This window comes from Panulirus ornatus, chromosome 56 (assembly GCF_036320965.1).
Source record: "Panulirus ornatus isolate Po-2019 chromosome 56, ASM3632096v1, whole genome shotgun sequence".
NCBI classification, from domain to species: domain Eukaryota; kingdom Metazoa; phylum Arthropoda; class Malacostraca; order Decapoda; family Palinuridae; genus Panulirus; species Panulirus ornatus.
The window spans coordinates 3,951,507-3,974,594 of NC_092279.1; the positions used below are offsets into that span (position 1 = coordinate 3,951,507).

General features: G+C 43.7%; 1 protein-coding gene across 4 annotated transcripts in view; it reads left to right on the top strand.

The window, feature by feature from the left end:
* Positions 1-943: 943 nt before the first annotated feature.
* Positions 944-23,088, top strand: part of LOC139765841 (salivary peroxidase/catechol oxidase-like) — a 45,186-nt gene continuing 23,041 nt past the window's right edge. For 2 of the 4 annotated variants that reach the window (XM_071693672.1, XM_071693673.1), the window contains exons 1-4: positions 2,190-2,402; positions 14,300-14,586; positions 14,976-15,198; positions 18,510-18,748. In XM_071693672.1, the coding sequence (XP_071549773.1) occupies positions 2,374-2,402; positions 14,300-14,586; positions 14,976-15,198; positions 18,510-18,748 (778 nt within the window). In that variant the 5' untranslated portion in view covers positions 2,190-2,373. Of the gene's footprint in view, positions 1,040-2,188; positions 2,403-14,299; positions 14,611-14,975; positions 15,199-18,509; positions 18,749-23,088 lie in introns of those variants that run through there. The other 2 variants (XM_071693674.1, XM_071693675.1) reach the window with 2 other exon arrangements.

A 23,088-nucleotide genomic window follows, 5' to 3' on the forward strand; every position in this document is an offset into this window, starting at 1 on the left:
TCATATGTATATTTATATTTATTCATTTTATTTTTTATTTATTTTGCTTTGTCGCTGTCTCCCGCGTTAGCGAGGTAGCGCAAGGAAACAGACGAAAGAATGGCCCAACCCGCCCACATACACATGTATATACATACACGTCCACACACGCAAATATACATACCTATATATATATATATATATATATATATATATATATATATATATATATATATATATATATATATATAGGATGGTGCTTAAGAAGCAGGTCAACTGGTAATATATGTGTGTGTGTGTGGAGATAGGAAGGTATTGTGGCACATGACATCGTATAGGCTCTCGCCAGCTCGCACACACAAGAAACGTGAAGAAATGAGGAAAATTCAGGGATGTTTTTAACGAACTAACGAACTGATCTGAGAAACCCTTCGTTGTTTATTTACCCAGAGACGTGTTCTGTTGCGTACATCCTCGTATGTAAATAACCCGCCTTCCTGCACGTACTTGGCTGTCTCTGTTCATATCAAATATTATCAAAGATATGAACACTGTTCGTAAGTCACTGTCTTGGCATACGACACAGTGGCAGGTTGAATTAAGATGAGTCGCGAAGACAGATAAGATTGCTTCCACGACGTCAGATAATGGCAGTTAGGCTCTTAAAAACAAATTTCTTTTAAATTAATGGCTATCGTATGAAGTGCGGGGTTTTCACTATGAAATACCCGATGAATTTGCTGTTCAATGTCTTATTGATATTTCACAGCTGGAGTTTCTGAAAGTTGTATATAGACAAGATGTGTGGGGGGGTGTTTAACAATGTACTGGGTGGTTAGGTATGATTAACTTACCCCAGACTTGTTACTGCGATCATATTCCAAACTCAGTGATCAGACGTGGGTTATGATATATCATGTCTGGGCAGTTCAGATCTTGGCCTGGGCTTACAACCTCACCGCCCCTTGTGGAAGTGATAGGTTGTGGGGGGGGAAAGGAGATGATGTCTTCTTACACCCACACTGGCTTACGTGCGCTGAATCATATGAACACCTGAAATGTAAGAGTCAAGAACAGACGATGAGTAAGACTTTCTTGGCCTCATCCGACACTGTTACATTGATCATCACATTACATTGACGCCGATTAAACAAAATTACATTTATTTTCATCCGGTATTATTTACTGTACACACATGAACTGGTCATTGTACGCTTTTAAATGGCATTCATCATTAACTTAACATGGAGGAGTTCAGGATCGAATGGTGATTCAGAACTTGTTCAATGGTGTTGATAGCCCTGGCAAGTCGTTAGGCCTAGAGCTTATATATAACCAACCAATCAACTAATATGAAAGATAAAAAGGTATCTATAGATAAGGCATGGTAAGTGTGGGAGGAGGAAAGTGCACCACTGGCTTTTGCCTGTGTTCGTATGGCATATGATTGGGGTTGAGACAGGATGTGTGTTAAGTCCACATCCTAGTATTACTTTTCAAGACCCACAGTACTAAATATATATATATATATTTTCATTCTTGAATACGTGTGTGTGTGTGTGTGTGTGTGTGTGTGCCAGTGTATATAAGTGGGTTATTTCCCCAGAAGGGGGAATGTACATGAACTATTTCTTTTGAATTTATATGAACCTTTTCATTTTTCCCTCCTTCTTTTCAAACAAAGGATCTTGAAGACAACAGCTGACATATCCACAACATGGCTCACTGTCTGTGTCAATGAAAGTGTTCGAAGCTGAAGGAGCCAAAGATCATATTGACAATATTAATAAATGTTAAACTATCGAATCCATTATGGGAAAAAAACGCTTGCTTTCGCTCACGCGATTGCCGGCATTCATCGTTTCCCTCTTGCTTGCAAAATTGTGGTAAATTTGGATTACAATAACCAGTTCTTTTTTTTTTAAGGAAATACCAGAGATCGATTGAATTTCTGATGAAGTTTGGACCTTTGGAAGGATAAGAGAAGAGACGATATGATCCCTCGACAGCTGTATTTTTACCCCCATAACACCGACTTGACAAGTGAGGTGGGAGAAAGTGATTGTGGCGAATATGGAAGGCGTTTAATAGCATGTATAAGTGATGGTTCTGAGCAATTGTGGAAGCGCGCGCGCGCGGGGGGTGGTTGGGTCAGCCATCGGCGATGGGAGGAGGAGGAGGTGGTGGTGGGTCTTGCTGGGTCGTGGTGGGCGGAGCTTGGGAGAGCTGGTCACACAGACCACAATAATACAGTGCAGTAGCAGCTCGCGTCTCACTCGTGTGTGGGTGGCTACCACAGAGACACACACGCACACTCCCGACCGTGAATTCTTGTACGACCTGTGTCTTGTCTCTACGCTTACCAGCGCCGTTGCTGTGCTCTCGACACCGAAAATGTCTTGTTCTTCTTCTGCTGTTGTCAGGTAAGTAGTGCTGGTCTCTCGTGTGGACGCCATCAAAGACAAATTGTTATGGGCAATTATTTATTCCTTTCGTCGACTCTGTGGTAGTTTATGACTCTTATTAGTTAGTATGTACGTCTTTAAGTGTGTGTGTGGTGGGTTTTTTTGGGGGGGTTTTGGCATTGGATGAACCCTGTCGAAATGTCGTCGATTTATATATATATAGTTTGGTTTTAGGAATTGATGGTTGATACTCTGGTTTTTTTTTTTTTTTTTGAGATTTTCGGGTGGTTTTGATTGAACCTTTTTTTTTTAAGGGGGGAAGGGGGTTGTCAGCCATTCCCATTGTGGTTACACATTGGACATCAACCACGAAGGCCCCTAGCTCCCCTTCCCCTGTGAATGGTATTGCTTTTGGTCTTTTGGTTTGAATCTTTAAAAAGGTGTGTGTGTGAGGGTGTGTGGGAGTGAGTAATGACCCATCATAATATTAACTAGGAGTGATTAGCTCATGTTATAGTCATTCAAGACTTTCTCACGTGTTTTGAAAGCGATTTATATGCTTGCATGCTATAGAAATGTGGTTAATACGGTAATATATATATATCCCTACAAAAAAACGTGAACGTTCAGGGTCTTCGATGGAAGGGTAAGCCACCTCTTAACCAATTACTCAGTTACTGCATTTGCTTTTAACTGCTTTTGGAAGTTACATTTTGCGTACTTGTTTTATTTTTTTCATTGTCATCTACACAACCCGGCCGGCGAGGGGGTGTCCCCTCTCATTGGACGGGAGTGAGTTGAAGAGGCCCGATATCCACCCCCAGCAGGTGGTCATGGAGTCTTAGCCTCGGGTGAAAGTGTAGTCCGGAGAAGAAGAAGGCGATCAAAACAAAAGACTCCGGGCGAGTTGCCAAGTGACAGACTTGGTGTGTTGGCCAGTCGAAGAAAACCGCGTTCGTCTTCGATCTTCTCTTTATATTTTCCTTTGGTATGGTGTCTGCGCGACAGGTCAAAATTCACTAGGCCTTTGGCCTTTACGGGCCTAATGTTTTTCACGGCCTTTTCCACTTAGATTTATATAGATGAGACTCGAGAATGAGTTTTTATCGTGCGAGATTTGTGTCATGATAGTGAAGTTGTACAGTATGATCTCGAAGTCACGAACGTCTTGATATGAGAGTAATTTTCCGGTTGCCTATTTTGCCATGTTCCATTCTGTAATGCATAGAGAAAGGCAAGGTGTCCGTGAAAGGTGATCTGATGGTGAAATGTTGAATATAAAAAACAAATTTATGGCGTTCGTAAAGTGATTTGAAGCTGTAGCCGCTAACTTACAACATATTTTAAATTGTTGACACGCAATTTTTTTTACTTTGATTGGCTTCCCCGGTAACAACTGGGGGACCTTGTTACCTCTTGCATGGTCAAGATTACAGTAGATGTGGCTGAAGCGTTCAAAATATAACCTAATGAAAATTTCGTCTGATTTTTCTCTTAAGTCGTAAAATTTTGGTATAGAAATTTTTCCAACACCTGAGACTTGGCATTCGCTCATGTCGGCAACAGCTCATATATATATATATATATATATATATATATATATATATATATATATATATATAGGTCGAATGTGTGGTTGGAGTGTGCCACAACTTGCACAGATCCGCTCCTGTGTCTACGCTGTGGTGGGGTTTGTAATGGATAAGTTGATTGTGGTGGTTTGTGAGGTAAAAAAGAAAATGTATAGATATATAGTTTATACGCCCCATAGAAGTTGAGAAATTTATATGCAATCGATAAATCTTGTATGTATATAGGCTCTCAAAAATTGATTACCAATGTACAAAAATTTCTTTGACTTCTTTGGGGCGTGAAGTAAATTAACCCAAGGGTTTGAGAATGATTTTGGGGAGTTCAAAACACGAAAAGTCCTTGTTGGAGGGCGACTGGGCGCCTGGTGAGGAAGGAAGAGTGACAGAAACGAGACGTGAGGAGGAGGAGGAGGTGGTAATACGTGCTGGGTTGTCTACCCAAAGTCAGTCCTCCATTGTTCGTGTAGGGTTGTTAGGTCTTTAGGCTTTAGGCCTATCAACGAGGAGGGAGGATTGAGTCGCGTTAATCCTCCATCAGCTGAGAAAAAAAGAAAGAGAATAATTACCGTCATCTTCAGGGTGTTATAAATGATTTTTACAGAGACCACATCACTCAAAATGCCTTGTCCTGTATGTAGGATGGGTCCGCGTCTCTGTCCTTTAGGCCTAGTTAACTATCACGGTCATTTAAGGCGGTCAACCTTAAAGCTACGCCCACCAAGGGAAAATTCCTCTAACACTTTCTTCAGGTGTTGAGGATCTAACACCACATGATGAGTATTTGTGGGTACAGAGATGTAACAGGACTGGTGTGGCTTGCTCCTACGGCCGGCAGCGCCAGCAGTGTAAGTCCTCTTAGTGAATTGCTGTGTCTGTAAACAGTACGAGGAAGAGTATGAAAAAGGATAGAAGAAAAAATTAATGGTACGGTTATGAAATGGTTGTTGGGATAATCTACAAATTAATGGACGTTTAGTCAATGGTATTTTGGGAAAGAAATAAGTTCTTAATTTTCCAAATCAAAGATTTTGTGGAAAATTGATATCAGAATTTAGAGATATATAGATACACTGGGATGTTTGATTTATTTGTATATCCTTTGATGTTTGCGTTAAATTAGAACTTTGGTGAAGCCGGGGAGGGGAGAAAATTTAGTACAAGGAGTTATGTCTTTTTTCCACCCAACTGACCTGACAAATAGCAAGCTAAATTACGGCCTCGGGCGGCCGTGAGGCTTTTGAAGCCCCTGGCAGGCCTAGCCTAGTAGACCTTCTCCACGCACGCACACACACACACACACCGGCGAGTTTGGAACGCGAAAAATCGATGTTTTTAAGTTGCGCAAGGTTTTCTTAAAGTTCTGGGTTTTTTTTTGTGTCGTATTTTTAGAATGATTAATCTTGTATATTCTGATTATTTTTTTAGTCTTTATCTACTCATCATTGTTAAATAAAATATTGATTATTATTCACATTTCATAGGTGTATTCAACGCGATAGATCCAACATTTTCCCCCCCTTCGAAATTTTAGACTCGACCCCCTTCGAAAACGTACATAAAAACTTGCACAAGACTTTCACAAGGAATTATTACCAGGGAAGATGTTTCGCATCATGCTCTCAAGTCATTGTTATGGGGACACAGTCTTTGTTGAGGTGAAGTCATGGTGGAGCTGACTTGCAGTGTTAATGGTAATTGAACTCAACTTGTGGGAAGGGTTTTACTAATGGAAAGATACTGTGTCCAGCCTAGTGGTGTTGTGGTACATTTGTTTTTTATGGGTTTTAAAGGCACCTTACTAGTGCAATATAGTATCCTATGCCTTTATCTGTAGCCTCGTAGTGCACTGGACTATTCCTATGCCTTGAATTGGTAGTTTTGCCGTCTATGGGAGGGAAACAATGGGTCAAAATTTTGCAGTGTGTATTGTCTAACTTCAGAACTTGAGTGTCTTTTGAAAGTGTACAGTTGTCTTTGAGCCAAACGTCCTTACCTGACGTGTAAACCAAAGGTTTGCTCCTTTCGATCCAAGCTTAGGTCGTGTGGAAACTCTCTCCTACCTCGTCGTAAACCCAGGGTTAGTGCATCGCGAGGAAGAAACGAGCCAAATATAAACTAATTTGCATAACTTTTGGGCCCGGGACTGCCAGCTGGTCTGCATATATATTTCATTTCCCAAGTATTTTTCTTGTCATTCGGACGTCACGAATTGCTATATTTTTTTTTTTTTTCTTGTCAGTGTCTACTTTTCCTTGCGACACAGGTATTTATAAATGAGGCAACATTGGATCCAACATGTGTTCGTGAAACTTCACTAAATCGTGTGTAATGGCATTAGAATGGCGATCGTTAGGTTCTTAAGAAAGAGCCAAGTCATTATCTCTGGCAACAAGTAATATATACAATATAAATTCGAATTTCTGAGTATTGTAAAGTTCCCTAAGATGACTATATATATATATATATATATATATATATATAGAGAGAGAGAGAGAGAGAGTTGAGGAGCTCTTTAGTCTGTATCTAGGAAACGCTAAACATATATAGGAAGCTAAGTTATATATAGAGTTGAGGAGCTCTTTTGTTTGTATGTAGGAAACGCTGAAGGTATACAGGAAGCTAAGTAAGCCTAACCCTTTATACTTGATCCTTTTGATGTGTCTTAAACCCGCTTGGAACCCAGACCGCGCGCGCGTCTCTCTCGCCTCTATCTGGATGCTTCACTTTCCTTTTCGCCCAGTTCCTGCTGGAGGCGTCTGACCACGAAACTACCTCCGGCATTGTTAGTGCGGTTAGCGGTGCAGTTATGACTGGAGTGGGTGCAATCTTCATTAAATATTACACTCGGTCGTAAGTTGGTTGGGTTGTGTACGCGCTCTGACCAATGGCGAAGAGCCTTGGGTCTGTGAATAACTAGGTTACGTTGAAGATGGGTTGTTTTCCTGTAGATGTTGCCAAAGAACTTTTATTATTAAGCTACTCTCGTTTACGCGGAATGGATTCTCAGGTATTTGGGGACTAAGGGCACGACCCTTTGTTGCTCTTGAACCATAATTACCCTTAAAAGAGCCTTGGACAGTTTAATTATTCCGTAGTAGACTAAAAGAAGTGGGCGTACGCACCCGACCCTTTTCGTTAAGTCTGCGTCTGGGACGTCGCTGGAAGGAAGCTAACAAAGGGGTTTGTAGGCATGGCAGGTGCTTGGTCGGGGTAGGGCAGTGGCATTATTCAAATTTTGTAGACCCCTGTAGACAGGGTTTGCCAAGGAGGAGTGTGTGTGGAGGGTGGAGGAAGGGATGGGTCGTAATTGTATATATAGAGGCCGACCCGTGCAACGTCCTAACCTCTGGTGCTAAGGGAGGGAGACTTGAGTGTGGTGAAAGACGCCTTAGTTGTGTGGGAGAGGATCGGCTGCCCTGAGTAACAAGTGTAGTTTTGATACAAATTGATATATGGCGACTGAGGAGGGACGCTTGTCAGTTTAGTATGTAATTGTGAAGCAGATTGCATCCCCTGTCCAATGTTGGATTTCCTTCAGACTCTTTTTATAATGTTTATGAAGATGTTGTACATGTTTAAAAACTGCTTAAAAGTGGACCCTCTTGCTTTTAAGGGAAAGCGGTTTTGCTTAACCTTTGACCCCCTCCTCTTCCTTTGTTACGAGTTTGACTGGTTATGTCAGTCAAAAGTTGGTCAGTTCTGCTGGCACATCACATCCAATAGTAGACTCTGTCCGATTCTCTAACAGTCTCGTGTGTTTTTATTCCCTTTAGTACCAGTAAGAATGTATAAAGATATGGAAAAAAAACTTTTCGGGAATTATATAGAAAGATTCCAAAGGGTGTCGTCATAATAGCTGTTCGAATTATAGATTCAAAAGGGTTTAGTGATAATAGCTGTTCGAATTATAGAAAGAATCAAAAGGGTTTGATAATAGCTGTTCGAATTATAGATTCAAAAGGGTTTAGTGATAATAGCTCATCGAATTATAGATTCAAAAGGGTTTAGTGATGATAGCGGTTCGAATTATAGAAAGAATCAAAAGGGTTTAGTGATTATAGCTGTTCGAATTATAGATTGAAAAGGGTGTTGGGATAATATCTGTTCGAATTATAGAAAGAATCGAAAGGGTTTAGTGATAATATCTGTTCGAATTAGATTCCAAGAGTTTCTAGGTGTAGTGAGAATAGCTGTTTTGGTCTTGTGATCTCGAATATTTTAGAGAAGTTGGATTCTAATTTGGTGGGAGCACGCCTCTGTGGTATGAAGTTAGAACTGAGCCTCGAGCTCAGAACCCCTTCCATGATTATCCTCTGTGTGTGTGTGGAGTTTGATGGCACAGGCTGCGCGTTTAAACACAAAGAAAAAAAAAAAACGCGTTACTTACCGCCATTGGATCCAGGGTGCCCCAGCAGCACCCACACCCACCCACCCACCCACACACCCACCCACCCACACACCCACCCACCCACACACACGCACCCTGCACATCTTCCACGAACCCTACCCTCCCTCCTCCCAGAGATTTCCGTATGTAGCTGCTTCCCGTTACGTGAGTGAGCGAGTGGATCTCGTGCAGGGAAGTGTGGAGTTCACGGGAACTGACGACTTTCATTACTGACCCGCCTGGCTAACCAGCGAGCGGGGTCGTGAATGAGGAATCAAGTGATGCAGAGCAAGCAGTAACCCTCCCTTTCGGGTGAGGAAGAGGCACTGCATAGCATCGCAAAGTCTCTGCAAACTGTTCCTCCCCTGCAACGCTATGCAAGTTGCAAGTATTAATGAGGGTGCAGTTTGTACAGTCACGACTGAAAATGAGTGTGTGCCCCAGTTCCCCCCCCCAGTTGAAGGTCCGGAGTGAAAGGGAGAGTTTGAAACCCAATTGGCCTCAAGAGTGAATCAGTCTAGGGTTTGCTTGTACCGGCTCGGCAGCTGTATTTACCTTTGCCAGACGTATTTCTGACGATGGATCGCGTTATTAACCCTCCGTGAAGGGTTAGGTATGGATGCCATTGCTTGCGTTGATCCTCACGCGTATCTTATTATGTTAAAGGTGCAAAATCGTAGTTAAGAGCACCGCTTCGTCTGTAGATTTCCCATGGTCACCGAGGCAAAGAAGATCTGTAAGGGTGGGAATTCTTGGTGCTTCAAATTGAAGATGAGCCAGAGGGATTTTAGTCTCTCTCTTTTGTCTTTGATTTGGAGAACCTCCTCGATAGATGTCATGTAATTGGCGCCAGTGATGGTGGTCCATGCACAGGGCGACCATCAGTCACAGCGAGTGGGTCTTCCTGTTAGGGACATGGTCTGCTTGGGGGTCTTCTGTTAGGGACATGGACTGCTTGGGGGTCTTCTGTTAGGGACATGGACTGCATGGGGTCTTCCTGTTAGGGACATGGACTGCTTGGGGTCTTCTGTTAGGGACATGGACTGCTTGGGGGTCTTCTGTTAGGGACATGGACTGCTTGGGGGTCTTCTGTTAGGGACATGGACTGCTTGGGGGTCTTCTGTTAGGGACATGGACTGCTTGGGGTCTTCTGTTAGAGACATGGACTGCTTGGGGGTCTTCTGTTAGGGACATGGACTGCATGGGGTCTTCCTGTTAGGGACATGGACTGCTTGGGGGTCTTCTGTTAGGGACATGGACTGCTTGGGGGTCTTCCTGTTAGAGGCATAGACTGCATAGGGGTCTTCCTCTTGGTGTATGGCACTGGGGGAGTGAGGGAGGGTTGGGGAAAGTCCTTACTGGGATAGGTTTTGCAAGATGGTGGGGCATCGTGAGGCCAGACCGTGATCCCAGTGTACATTAAGAGGGTCGGAATGTTTTGAGAAATCATCTGAGTTGGTTGGCCACACACACACACACACACCTCCATTTTTAAAACATCTATAATATTCTATTATGGGAGAGTTCAGTGATCTCTTTGAGTGGTATTTTACGATTCTTGTCTGGATGTTAGTTAGTACTGCCTCCTCCTGGAGATGTGTGGCAGATGGGAATACACCTGAACTCGTTCAATACAATGACGCGCATAAAGGAAGGCCCGAATAGAAATTATTCTATAGAATGAAGTAATTGCAGTTTCGAAGCTAAGAATTGTTGATCCTGGGTCTATTAGTCGTTGTATATGCATTTGTTGGTACATTAGTTTTCTCTACCGTCTGTAATACCATATTGTGGGTCAAAAAGAGAAAAAAAATAATAGCGGATATTGCTCGAACTGAGCGCAGAGTTTCTTAGCCTTGGCTTCGCGTTGTCCTAAGCGGTCTGTAACGCAGTATGTCCACCTCCCGCTCCGGAGGAGAAGGAAGTGGAGGTTGCTCCAGGCGAGGTTGTGTCTTGAGAAACTTATGATGAGGCTGGGATCCTCGCTTCGTAAGTGGGGGGAGGATCATCTAAAGGCATTGACGGGAAGGCTTGCAACGAAGCTAAGCGGGTTAAGTAAGGCGTAACCAACTTTGAACTACCCTACAGTCGACCAAAGTGTGTTTATACACACTTGACGTGTGATCTACGCTTCGAAATTCAGGGCAGTTTTGATATGTTCTCCTGGATTTCCGTGTCGCGTGTATATGCCCGATCTTCTCTTGTCTTTATAACACACAAAGCAGGAAAGCTGTCTGCTCCAGATGGAAAGTTAAAACAGTGACTCATGGATTACCAGATGCATCAAAATGCCTAACGTCTTATTTTTCATTGACAAAGTGCGTGAATTGGGAAATGTATAACAATAGCTTTATTTACGATAATAGAGCATCAAAAACACTCGGTCAAGGATTCTACATACAATAGGGAGTTGATTAAAAAAAAGAACTATAAATTTCACGCCGAAAATAATTGCCATTTGTATTGCTCTAAGATGCCTCAATCTAAGAAAGTGTGATTGTGATTTCACTTTCATCAAACTCCCTTTAACACGATTGTAATGTGTTTAAGCACAACACAGGTATAGTCAAATAACCCATGACGGAGCTTTCTCGAGTTTCCCCTCACATATTGGTACGTTAGAACTTGATAAATACATTAAATTCCCTTACCCTCGATTTTTGTGGATAATGATACACCATGTTATATAATCCAGTCATTCTGGTTCGACTTCTACAACCCTTTCACTTGCCATGTGTGTACATGGTTCGTTGTTGCCCAATCCTTGTGTACTTCAATAATTTGTAATGCAAGTCTTTGAACGGCATTGCCATGGAGTATGTAGTGAACTCTGCATTGTGAAGAACACATTCTAGCACGGTTTTTCTGTACATACACTGGCGTTGGTGCAGACTTTTCTGAGTCTCGAAACAGTCGTCCCATTCTCATGTAATCTGCTTTTCTAAATTATGAAACGTTTATCAACTGTATGGCTGGAAGTAGCGTGTTAAATCACATATTTTAATTGGGTGCATACGAGTTCTAAGCATAAACCATCGTTTAGATATCTAAACAAAGTCGTCGTGTTTATTTTTGTTGCCATAGACGCTTTAGAATTTGGCGTTGGTAATGCGTAAGCGACGGGCAAAGGCCATACTGGGATAACCATACGTATGTTTGTGTGTCTCATAACTTCTACGAAATTTTTGAAGTATTGAGAGTTCCTAGGCTCCCATTTAGTTTCAAGTAACTCCACAGAAAGTTTTCTTTACATTGACAAATGTGTAATTAACTCCACAAAAAGTTTGCTTCGTCAAATGTGTAATTAAAAAATTTTTTGCTGCCCTTGGTCACAAAGTGTTCAAAACCTGGGAATAAACTCTTGGGACTTTGCGTTTGTCTCTTCCCGTGTCTGATGCTCTTAGAACAACTGATACCTTATAGTTGTGTATGTTCGGACGACTAAAGATTCAAGTTCAACATAAAATTCAGGTTTTTCGCCTTATGAACGGGTATATAAATAGCCATGGGAGCTGTTGCCGCTAATGCGTAACATACGATATAAACAGATTTGATTAAGTTTTTGATATTTATGGAGAAGGTGTTAGTTTTGCTCTCATCTTGTCGTACACAGGCCTGCTCTGGACTGAGCCCGCGAACAGGTTCGAATCCTAGTAGCGTCCGTCTGTCCGAGGTGAACCCCATCTGTTCATCTTGTCCATACGAGCTGGTCAGTAAATTGGGTACCTTTCCTATATATATATATATATTTTTTTTTTATACGATTCGCCATTTCCCGCATTTGCGAGGTAGCGTTAAGAACAGAGGACTGGGCCTTAGAGGGAAAATCCTCACCTGGCCCCCTTCTCTGTTCCTTCTTTTGGAAAATTAAAAAAAAACGAGAGGGGAGGATTTCCAGCCACCCGCTCCCTCCCCTTTTAGTCGCCTTCTACGACACGCAGGGAATACGTGGGAAGTATTCTTTCTCCCCTATCCCCAGGGATATATATATATATATATATATATATATATATATATATATATATATATCCTATGAGTCCATGGGGAAAATGAAACACGATAAGTTCCCAAGTGCACTTTCGTGTAATAATCACATCATCAGGGGATGATTATTACACGAAAGTGCACTTGGGAACTTATCGTGTTTCATTTTCCCCATGGACTCATAGGATATATATATATATATATATATATATATATATATATATATATATATATATATATATATATATATATATATCTCCTAGATAAGATGGCCTTTGATATCTGCATTTAGGGGACTACTTGCCCCGGGCTATCTATAGCCGGCGGTGTAGGAAGTGTAGAAGGCATGCTACCGGGGTGACCCATGGGTGTACGGTTCGCGTCCGTGAGCCAGATTAGGGTGGGGAAGGTACAAAGTCACTCTCTTTTACCAAGAGGTGACCAAAAAAATTGTCAGGACTGGACTAGCACGGTTCGAAAATCCCCCACTGCACCCTCGTTGGAAAATGAAGTGTGTGTATTTGGGGAAACTTTGACGAAGTTGTGTGTGTGTATATTCGCGAGATGTTAAGTGATGTGGGAATCTTGTGAAATGTTGAGTATTCATTTCTTTTTTTTTTACATTTGTGATTATAGAAACTGTTTGAGCTTAGCTGATTAGGGTGGTAGGATGGTTGAAACTCTTAAGGGAAATGGGAAGGGATTTCTTCATTCGTAGGGACTCCGTGTGTGTGTGTATTTTTGGGAGAAGAAGGGATTGATAGCCTGGTCACTAAGGGTCAGGTCGGGATTAATCTTAAGTGTTTAATCCTCGGGTCGCACTGTCTACTGATTAACTGATGATTAATACGATTACTAACTAGCGTTGAGAGTCCTTTCTCTCTCTCTCTCTCTCTCTCTCTCTCTCTCTCTCTCTCTTTCTCTTTTCTCTTTCTCTTTCTCTCTTTCTTTCTTTCTCTTTCTTTCTCTTTCTTTCTTTCTTTCTCTTTCTTTCTTTCTTTCTCTCTTTCTCTTTCTTTCTCTCTCTCTCTTCTCTTTCTCATTGTCATTTTTTTTTGCGGTGTTGTGAGACAGCGTTTGCACAAATGGTTCATAAACTGTACGGGAATATTTTCATCGTGTCTTTTATTAATGGTTTCTTGTCAGCGTCTTTGGTGTGTGAAGGATGGAGTTACAGTCAGTTGGACGAGAGGCAGAGGATGAGGATTGGTGTGTGTGTGTGTGTGTGTGTGGGTGGGTGGCTGTAAGGATAGCTGAGCTCGGTTAAACTCCATTTGGATTAGCCTTCTTTAACGACAGAGTAACCAGGGAATAAGGACTGGAGAAAGTGGGTGTGAAAAAGAATGTTTTATTCATTTATACCCCCACTGGCTATTTCTCGTTAAATAGAACAATGATACTTGGTTCATTAGCTCGTGGAACTTGAGGAGTGTTGAATTTTTTTACCCCCCCGGTAAACTGTAGTCTTACGGCCCAGTGCTTTCTATATTAGAGATGTTGGATAAGACGTGACAGAGGGCGTATAACAGTTGTAACTTGTGATGTTAAAAATTAATTCGAATAGCAGAACTAAGTTTTTGTTGCGAAACTTGAGAATACATAATTACGAAAAAGAAAAAGGACCATCAAATTTCATGCTATATTTGTCCACTTGGAGATACAGGCGCTTCAATTTTTATATACAGAACCTAGCTTCGCTCAATTCCCGTTCATTGTACTGACCGATACCCAGAAGCTAATTCTTTTAAATCGATCATATCTTCCAGGGAACGAGGCCCAAGACTCTAATGGCCTATGGGGTATGTTAACTTGGTCTCTTGCATGTAGAAGCAGCTTCTGGAACGATACAGTTGGTCATCATGATTGAGCCTTGATAAAGGGCGTAAAGATAAAATTAACTTGGCGGGTCACCGCTTATGACTATGATTAACCCATGTTCCTCTTCACTCCAGGTGGTTAGTTTGGCTCTGTGTGGCGAGCACCATCTGGGCTCAGCTGGACAACCTGCGTCCACTGCGAGGTGTCTTACATAACTTGGGCGGGCCGGAACAGCAGGGTGGACAGCAGGGAAGCCCAGTTCCGGCACAGGTTTTGAGTACTGCTGCTGCTGCTGCTGCTTTCGATGACCCGCTAGACTTGGCCATCAGGGTCGTCTCCGATCCCGTGGACCTCACGGAAGCGCTCGAGTTCGGCCTCACCATCGCTGAAGAGATCATCGACCAGGAAACTGGAGGAGGAGGTATGATGAAGAACGTTGAAGATCATGGCTATACAGCTAAACATTAAGTTACCTTGTGTAATGTTAGGTTTTGTGCTCAGGTGTTGGTATAGACAAAGGCTTCGTGGATCTGTATGTCACAAGTATTGATTGCTGTTGTTACAACGAGTTTTAAGAAAAGAAAGTGGAAAGAAATGCATACAATAAAGTACGAAATTTAGATGCAGTTGATTTAACCTGGGACACTCTTGCACGTAGGGGGGATTGGAGTCGTCATCATTAGTCATGCGTGAGACACATGGTAGAATGGAACCACAGTAACAAAAAAGTCATTTTTGATCATCTCATTATAAGATTTTTAACACGTATGATGGACACGAGTCTTGACTGTGCCTATGTTGTGTGGACAGCGCTACGATCGGGGCTGGGAGCTTCGGCGGCTGCGTTTCAGCCAGGGCTGCAGTTGTCCTTGGATCAGCCGGTGGGGTTACCTCCTCCGGTGGCGATCACGCCACCGCTGGAGCAGAGCTCCGTGTTCCTCTTCTCCTTCAGGAAGGCAGAGCTGGAAGCCAAGCGGTCCGCCTCCTGCCAGGGAAGGGTCTTGTTGGAGGCCTCGAAGTTTTTGACGAGAACGTAAGTCAAAAAGTCTCGAACTCGTTCTTCTTGTTCACTATGTTGACACCTGGATCATCCATCTTGGTTGCCTTCCTATTTGTCGTGCCTCTTATGGCCGTGTCGCTCCCACAGTACAAGGTGAGTGATGCTCCCCCTCCCAATACATGGGATGGGGGTTAAAACTACCTCTTCCTCCTCCTCCCACACCACACCAGTGGAGCATTGCTCTGCCTCCTCCTCCCACACCACACCAGTGGAGTATTGCTCTGCCTCCTCCTCCCACACCACACCAGTGGAGCATTGCTCTGCCTCCTCCTCCCACACCACACCAGTGGAGTATTGCTCTTCCTCCTCCTCCCCACACCAGTGGAGTATTGCTCTTCTTCCTCCTCCTCTCCCACACCAGTGGAGTATTGCTCTTCTTCCTCCTCCTCCTCTCCCACACACAAACGCGCAGTGGGTTTTGGTCTACAACCTCGCCCACAACCACAGGTAACGCACAACATAGATCTTGTGTTGACTCGCCTACCTCCCTCCCTCCCAGCTGTGAGTGGGTCCTCATTTTCCGGAACGCCAGTGTTGTCATGGGTTAACTGGAAATTGATGGTGTGTGAGAGAGATGCAAGGTGAGTGGATGGGAGACATATTACCTTCATTACCTCAAAGATTACCCTGTTTAAGATAAGAAACTGATGGTTATTTTCATTAGGAAGGGTAATCCGCATGAGAGAGAGAGAGAGAGAGAGAGAGAGAGAGAGAGAGAGAGAGAGAGAGAGAGAGAGAGAGAGACGCAGCTAGCAAATGGTCGTAAACACTTCCTGGCTAACTTCCACTCTGCTGACTTTAAAAGTGACTTTACTTGTTTATAAGAAAGAAAAGTCTTGCATCTAATGATGAACACTGTTGTTTTAATCATTGAATTGATCATTTGTTTAGTCTAAACTATACCTGGTCAGAAATAAACGCTAGATGCAAAGGTTATGGAAGATAAGAGACGTCTTTATTGTCAAATTGCCTGCGTGATTCAAAATGAAACGTGGATGTGATATCTGAAAGATGCCGTAATGTTCTCCAAAATTATATATATATATATATATATATATATATATATATATATATATATATATATATATATATATATATATATATATTCCTATGAGTCTACGGGGAAAATGAAACACGAAAAGTTCCCAAGTGCACTTTCGTGTAATAATCACATCATCAGGGGAGACAAAAGAGAAAATAAGTCAGTTGATATACATCGAAGAGACGAAGCTAGGACGCCATTTGGTAAACATATATATATATATATATATATATCGCTAAAATATACACTGGTTGGGAGTTTGATAGCCACCCTGTAGGATAAATCGTAAGACAACTTGTATAATAAATTCGGGAGGCGACCAGTGTGATGGTTCTAGACAATTGGACGTCACGCGAGCAGGTCCCAAGCCAATTACTGGCTAACACGGCACTTAACTTTAAATAATCTAGTTGGATGTGCAATGATCGTCCCTCTTCAGTACTGGGCACAGCGCTGAATGCCACTTCGAATACACCCTCTGGTTATATATAAGTTGTAAATTGCGCCATATAGCTGGAATATGGCAGGTTATATACACTTGTTTACCGGGTTTTTCTGGGTATTGGAGCTCTGTTGTCTGATGTTGGATTGTATTCGGAATAGTCATTGTAGTTTATATTAATCATAAGAAATGGCTTTATTATTTCTATACTTGGATGAGAGATTGGAAGATTACTATGTACTTGCTAAATTTCCCTTACTGGACAGGACTGCTGGATATCATGTAAACTTAACGTTTTAATGGTTAGGTCGGATACATGGTTAGTTTCGCGCTACCTCGTAAAATAGTAGAACTCCAGCGCAGCGCATGCGCGCGCGCGCATAGTACTCTAGCACAGCGCATGCGTGAAAAAGTACTGGGGAGCGGACGCGTGTCGCCCAGGCAGACGTGGTGTGGCGTGTGGCGGGAGACTTCGGCCTTGAGAGGGGACCGCCCGGTCTTAAATGATGTGTCGTGGTCACGGGGACATTGTCGCAGGAAGAGGAAGAGGTGGGTTGGTTTGCGCAGGATGCATCAGGAAGACGTGGGTTGGTTTGCGCAGGATGCATCAGGAAAAGGTGGGTTGGTTTGCGCGCTGCGCAGGATGCATCGGCTGCTGGCGGTGTTAAGCGTCTGTGCTTCGTAATGGCTGGTAATCACTAGTTGCTGTTTTCTAGCGTTGGTATTATATTTTTTTGATGTATAGGAAGGCGTTAATTTCCTCTCGTTGCCGCTGAAGATGACCGTGACGCAAGTCTTGAGGACCACCGTAAGCCACAGCCCAGCCACGGAACGTCTTGGTGTAAAGTTAAGTAGGGTGAGGTGAGCAGGAGGGAGGCAGTACACAGAAACGGTCGATAGATTAGCAATGGGGCGGACCAAGGGGGAAGGTTACGCTAAGTTAGGTGGTAGATACAAGGGGTTTGAGTGAGGCTGCTTGCTTGCTTGTTGTGACACGAGAGAAATTATCTTAAAGATGCTGAAAGGGTAGGCAGACATTCTGTGCGGTAGAACAAATACAAAAAAAAGTTCCATTAAAAGTTAAAGAGAAGTTAAGCTCTGTTAAATACGTCGTCAAACGCAGCGATGCCATTGGTGTTAATGGAACCTCTCGTGGCTTTATTATATAATAAAATCTTTGATCTGTCTCAACCAACAGTATGGTCAAAATTCATTAGTGTTGAAATCTAAAAGACTTGGATTCTTATTGTGTATACTTAAATTTTTTTTCAAGGCAATGACTTCCATAGTTACATCCACAATAGTGATTTTGCTTGACTAGATATTCTACTTTTTCTTTCCTTTAGTTTTGTGAATTTCGTGAGAGTAAGAGCTTCACATCTTGGACATGTTATGTATACCACAAGCTTTTGATATTGGTCCAGTGGACTAGGTCTGTTTCCTGAGAGCTGTCTGAACCCAGTGTGTGGTTAGACTTCCACAACCATATTTCTCTCTCTCTCTCTCTCTCTCTCTCTCTCTCTCTCTCTCTCTCTCTCTCTTGTAGTGAAGTTCTGTACACTTGACTTAACACATCGGCAGATGGGGAAAAAACCAAAATGATGATCACCAATGCATTTTTTTTTTTTACCCCTCCCCCCAGCTGCAGTAGATCAAGGTCGGTCAAGTCCGGCGTGGGGTTGAAATTCATTTTAAAGTCATTTTAAACTTGGATTTTGAATTCATATTTTTTTTTTTGAGGATATATTTGTTTTTTCTCTTCTTTTCTCTGTTATATTTGTTTTTCTTTTTTTTTTCTAGGAACAACATCGCCGTTCAAGACGCGCAACAATCCCTGACGGAGGCGAACTCCTTCCTGGACCAGTCGATGTGCCAGGTGAGGACGCCCAGGCAGTGCGAGGCTGCCGAGCCTCCGCCGCGTTGCTCCGCCTCCCAGACATACCGCACCATCGACGGCTCCTGCAACAACCTCCAAAACCCGAAATGGGGCGAGTCTATGATCCCGTTCGTCCGTTATTTGGCGCCCGCTTACGAAGATGGTTAGTACCACAACGACGAAGACCACCACCACTACAGTGTGTGTGTGTGTCTTAAGATTCATTTGGAAATGAGTGGAAAATGTGCGTCAGTCGAGGTTTCAAGAACCGTGTTTATAAGAGCGGGATGAGGTAAGTTGGCGGACATGCCTAGCAAGGCGACTGCGGTCGGTTGACGTAACTCCCGCCCTCCAATTTGGCGTTAGGAGACTAGCATGGCTAATCTTGTGGTTTAAGGGCGTTCCAAAAAGAAAATTGAGTTACATAAGCACCTTTGTATACTTTTTTTTGAGTTTGGGTAGTCCTGACCAGTTTAGCGATAACGCTTGCTTGATTTGAGAATCTATTCGAATTTATGAAGTACAAGGGAATGAACTACATGTCGCTTGCAAGCTCTTTTGGGGTGGGGCATTGCCCTCCCTCTGCAACGGGACAAAGGGACAGATGATTTAAAATTCTAAAGGAACTGTCCTAATGGCCCAGGCTTTTGTGTATGCCATAATAGGCTCGCGAGGAGACCGGAAGGAAGGTTCCTGGTCCTGTTCCAGCTACAACCTGGGACAGTGTCCTCCTTGTGGGCCTCCTACAGGCTGGGAGAGAGGGGTCGCGCAGGCAGCACTGCTGGCGTGCCTATGGTACATATATATATTCCTATGAGTCCATGGGGAAAATGAAACACGAAAATTTCCCAAGTGCACTTTCGTGTAATAATCACATCATCAGGGGAGACACAAGAGAGAAATATAAGTCAGTTGATATACACCGAAAGACGAAGCTAGGACGCCATTTGGTAAACATGAGATTGTCCAAAACATTATATATATAGTTTGTGGATTTTTTTGATAATGACAAGTAATTAGATATTTGGAAAAATGAATAAGACCGTGGCCTATAATAGCCAGGGGAATATGATGCTGGCCTACACACAGTTACTTGAAGGTTCACATATCTCTGGTGGCTGGAACGTGGGGGGCGCTTCTGTACAGGTGTGGACGAGGCTGTGGTGACCAGACCAGGTCTCTGGAACGAGATAATTGGCCAGGATGGTACGCTGGCTTCCTCTGGACGAATCACATTAGGTCCAGGTGATGGAGAGAGAGAGACTCGGCAGCAGGTGTGGTGTTTGGTGCCACCTCATAGGCGGTGTAAGAAGGACAGATGATTATTTTTGCATGTTCCCTTTCCATGTTCCAGCAACCAACATGTGTGGAAGATAGAGAAGACCGAGCCGAGAAGACGCTGGAGAGAGATTTTTTGAAGAGAATGGAAGTTCTGGAAATGTCGGGAAGTCTGTGTTTTGAGTTAACGGAGATAAATTTGGAGGACATAAGTACTGGTTAGTTTATTCCCGTTTACTTTACCACAGTGTGGCACAGAGTGGCAGAGAAACTTTGTGGACTGGATTACCTGGATGGGGCTGGCTGGTTCTTTGTGACATTGAGACAAGATTAAGAGGAAGGGACTGTAAACACATGAGATGTCCTGGTTTGGTTGGTTATGTGGTTGGCTGCGGTCCAGCCTTCAGAGGTTATGGTGAGTGTTGTGAAGGACTCTTATATAGTGGGGGACGAGGGTGTGTTGCAACTGCTGGCACAGATGGTGTGCATTGTGGCGCTCTGCAGGGAAGTGTGTGGCGCTCTGCAGGGAAGTGAGTGGAAACGGATCCCATGGGAGTGTATACAGCCAGGTGAGGATCATTGAAGTAATTAAAGTCGTGGAATAATTTTCCCCATTGGGGTCAACTGGTATTAATGGGGTGTTTGTTGATAGGTGTGAACGTGCTTGTAGAGGTAACGGGTGGGATGTCTGATGACTTAGGTGGTGTGTGTGTGTGTATTGCTATGGTCGGCTCTGTTCAACGATTCTGGGGTCATTGTAGAAGAGATGCCAGCGATTTTTTTCTTTTCTTTTCGTCATCGTTATGCTGGATGTTTGACGGAGCAGTCCAGGCAGTAAACGGTAAAGGTTTATATACTCTGTAATGTTTAGTCTCTTATAACTTTGAGCAGTGTCTGTGACATCAGAGTCTTTGGGCAGTGTCTGTGACATCGGAGTCTTTGGGCAGTGTCTGTGACATCGGAGTCTTTGGGCAGTGTCTGTGACATCGGAGTCTTTGGGCAGTGTCTGTGACATCGGAGTCTTTGGGCAGTGTCTGTGACATCGGAGTCTTTGGGCAGTGTCTGTGACATCGGAGTCTTTGGGCAGTGTCTGTGACATCGGAGTCTTTGGGCAGTGTCTGTGACATCGGAGTCTTTGGGCAGTGTCTGTGACATCGGAGTCTTTGGGCAGTGTCTGTGACATCGGAGTCTTTGGGCAGTGTCTGTGACATCGGAGTCTTTGGGCAGTGTCTGTGACATCGGAGTCTTTGGGCAGTGTCTGTGACATCGGAGTCTTTGGGCAGTGTCTGTGACATCGGAGTCTTTGGGCAGTGTCTGTGACATCGGAGTCTTTGGGCAGTGTCTGTGACATCGGAGTCTTTGGGCAGTGTCTGTGACATCGGAGTCTTTGGGCAGTGTCTGTGACATCGGAGTCTTTGGGCAGTGTCTGTGACATCGGAGTCTTTGGGCAGTGTCTGTGACATCGGAGTCTTTGGGCAGTGTCTGTGACATCGGAGTCTTTGGGCAGTGTCTGTGACATCGGAGTCTTTGGGCAGTGTCTGTGACATCAGAGTCTTTGAGCTGTGTCTGTGACATCGGAGTCTTTGAGCAGTGTCTGTGACATCGGAGTCTTTGAGCTGTGTCTGTGACATCAATCGGAGTCTTTGAGCTGTGTCTGTGACATCAATCGGAGTCTTTGAGCTGTGTCTGTGACATCAATCGGAGTCTTTGAGCTGTGTCTGTGACATCAATCGGAGTCTTTGAGCAGTGTCTGTGACATCAATCGGAGTCTTTGAGCAGTGTCTGTGACATCAATCGGAGTCTTTGAGCAGTGTCTGTGACATCAATCGGAGTCTTTGAGCAGTGTCTGTGACATCAATCGGAGTCTTTGAGCAGTGTCTGTGACATCAATCGGAGTCTTTGAGCTGTGTCTGTGACATCAATCGGAGTCTTTGAGCAGTGTCTGTGACATCAATCGGAGTCTTTGAGCAGTGTCTGTGACATCAGTCAGAGTCTTTGGGCTGTGTCTGTGACATCAGTCGGAGTCTTTGAGCTGTGTCTGTGACATCAATCGGAGTCTTTGAGCTGTGTCTGTGACATCAATCGGAGTCTTTGAGCTGTGTCTGTGACATCAATCGGAGTCTTTGAGCTGTGTCTGTGACATCAATCGGAGTCTTTGAGCTGTGTCTGTGACATCAATCGGAGTCTTTGAGCTGTGTCTGTGACATCAATCGGAGTCTTTGAGCTGTGTCTGTGACATCAATCGGAGTCTTTGAGCTGTGTCTGTGACATCAATCGGAGTCTTTGAGCTGTGTCTGTGACATCAATCGGAGTCTTTGAGCTGTGTCTGTGACATCAATCGGAGTCTTTGAGCTGTGTCTGTGACATCAATCGGAGTCTTTGAGCTGTGTCTGTGACATCAATCGGAGTCTTTGAGCTGTGTCTGTGACATCAATCGGAGTCTTTGAGCTGTGTCTGTGACATCAATCGGAGTCTTTGAGCTGTGTCTGTGACATCAATCGGAGTCTTTGAGCTGTGTCTGTGACATCAATCGGAGTCTTTGAGCTGTGTCTGTGACATCAATCGGAGTCTTTGAGCTGTGTCTGTGACATCAATCGGAGTCTTTGAGCTGTGTCTGTGACATCAATCGGAGTCTTTGAGCTGTGTCTGTGACATCAATCGGAGTCTTTGAGCTGTGTCTGTGACATCAATCGGAGTCTTTGAGCTGTGTCTGTGACATCAATCGGAGTCTTTGAGCTGTGTCTGTGACATCAATCGGAGTCTTTGAGCTGTGTCTGTGACATCAATCGGAGTCTTTGAGCTGTGTCTGTGACATCAATCGGAGTCTTTGAGCTGTGTCTGTGACATCAATCGGAGTCTTTGAGCTGTGTCTGTGACATCAATCAGAGTCTTTGAGCTGTGTCTGTGACATCAGTCAGAGTCTTTGAGCTGTGTCTGTGACATCAGAGTCTTTGAGCAGTATGACATCAGAGTGCAGACAAATACAAGATTGAGTAACATGGACAGAGAGACGGTGGGAATGGAAAGTAGTTTGAGATGCGCGTTATATAAGGTGTGAACGGCGGTGGGTGTTGAGGTCGAAGTCTGCATTGGTATGGGACTGGTGCAGCTCTGTTATGTGGTGTTGGCGCGATGTACAAAGGTGGTGTTTTGTGGTGGTGGTGGTGTGGCGAGATGTCTGTGGTGTGTGTGTGTGTGTGTCGTTAGAGAAAAGTGTGTTAGTAT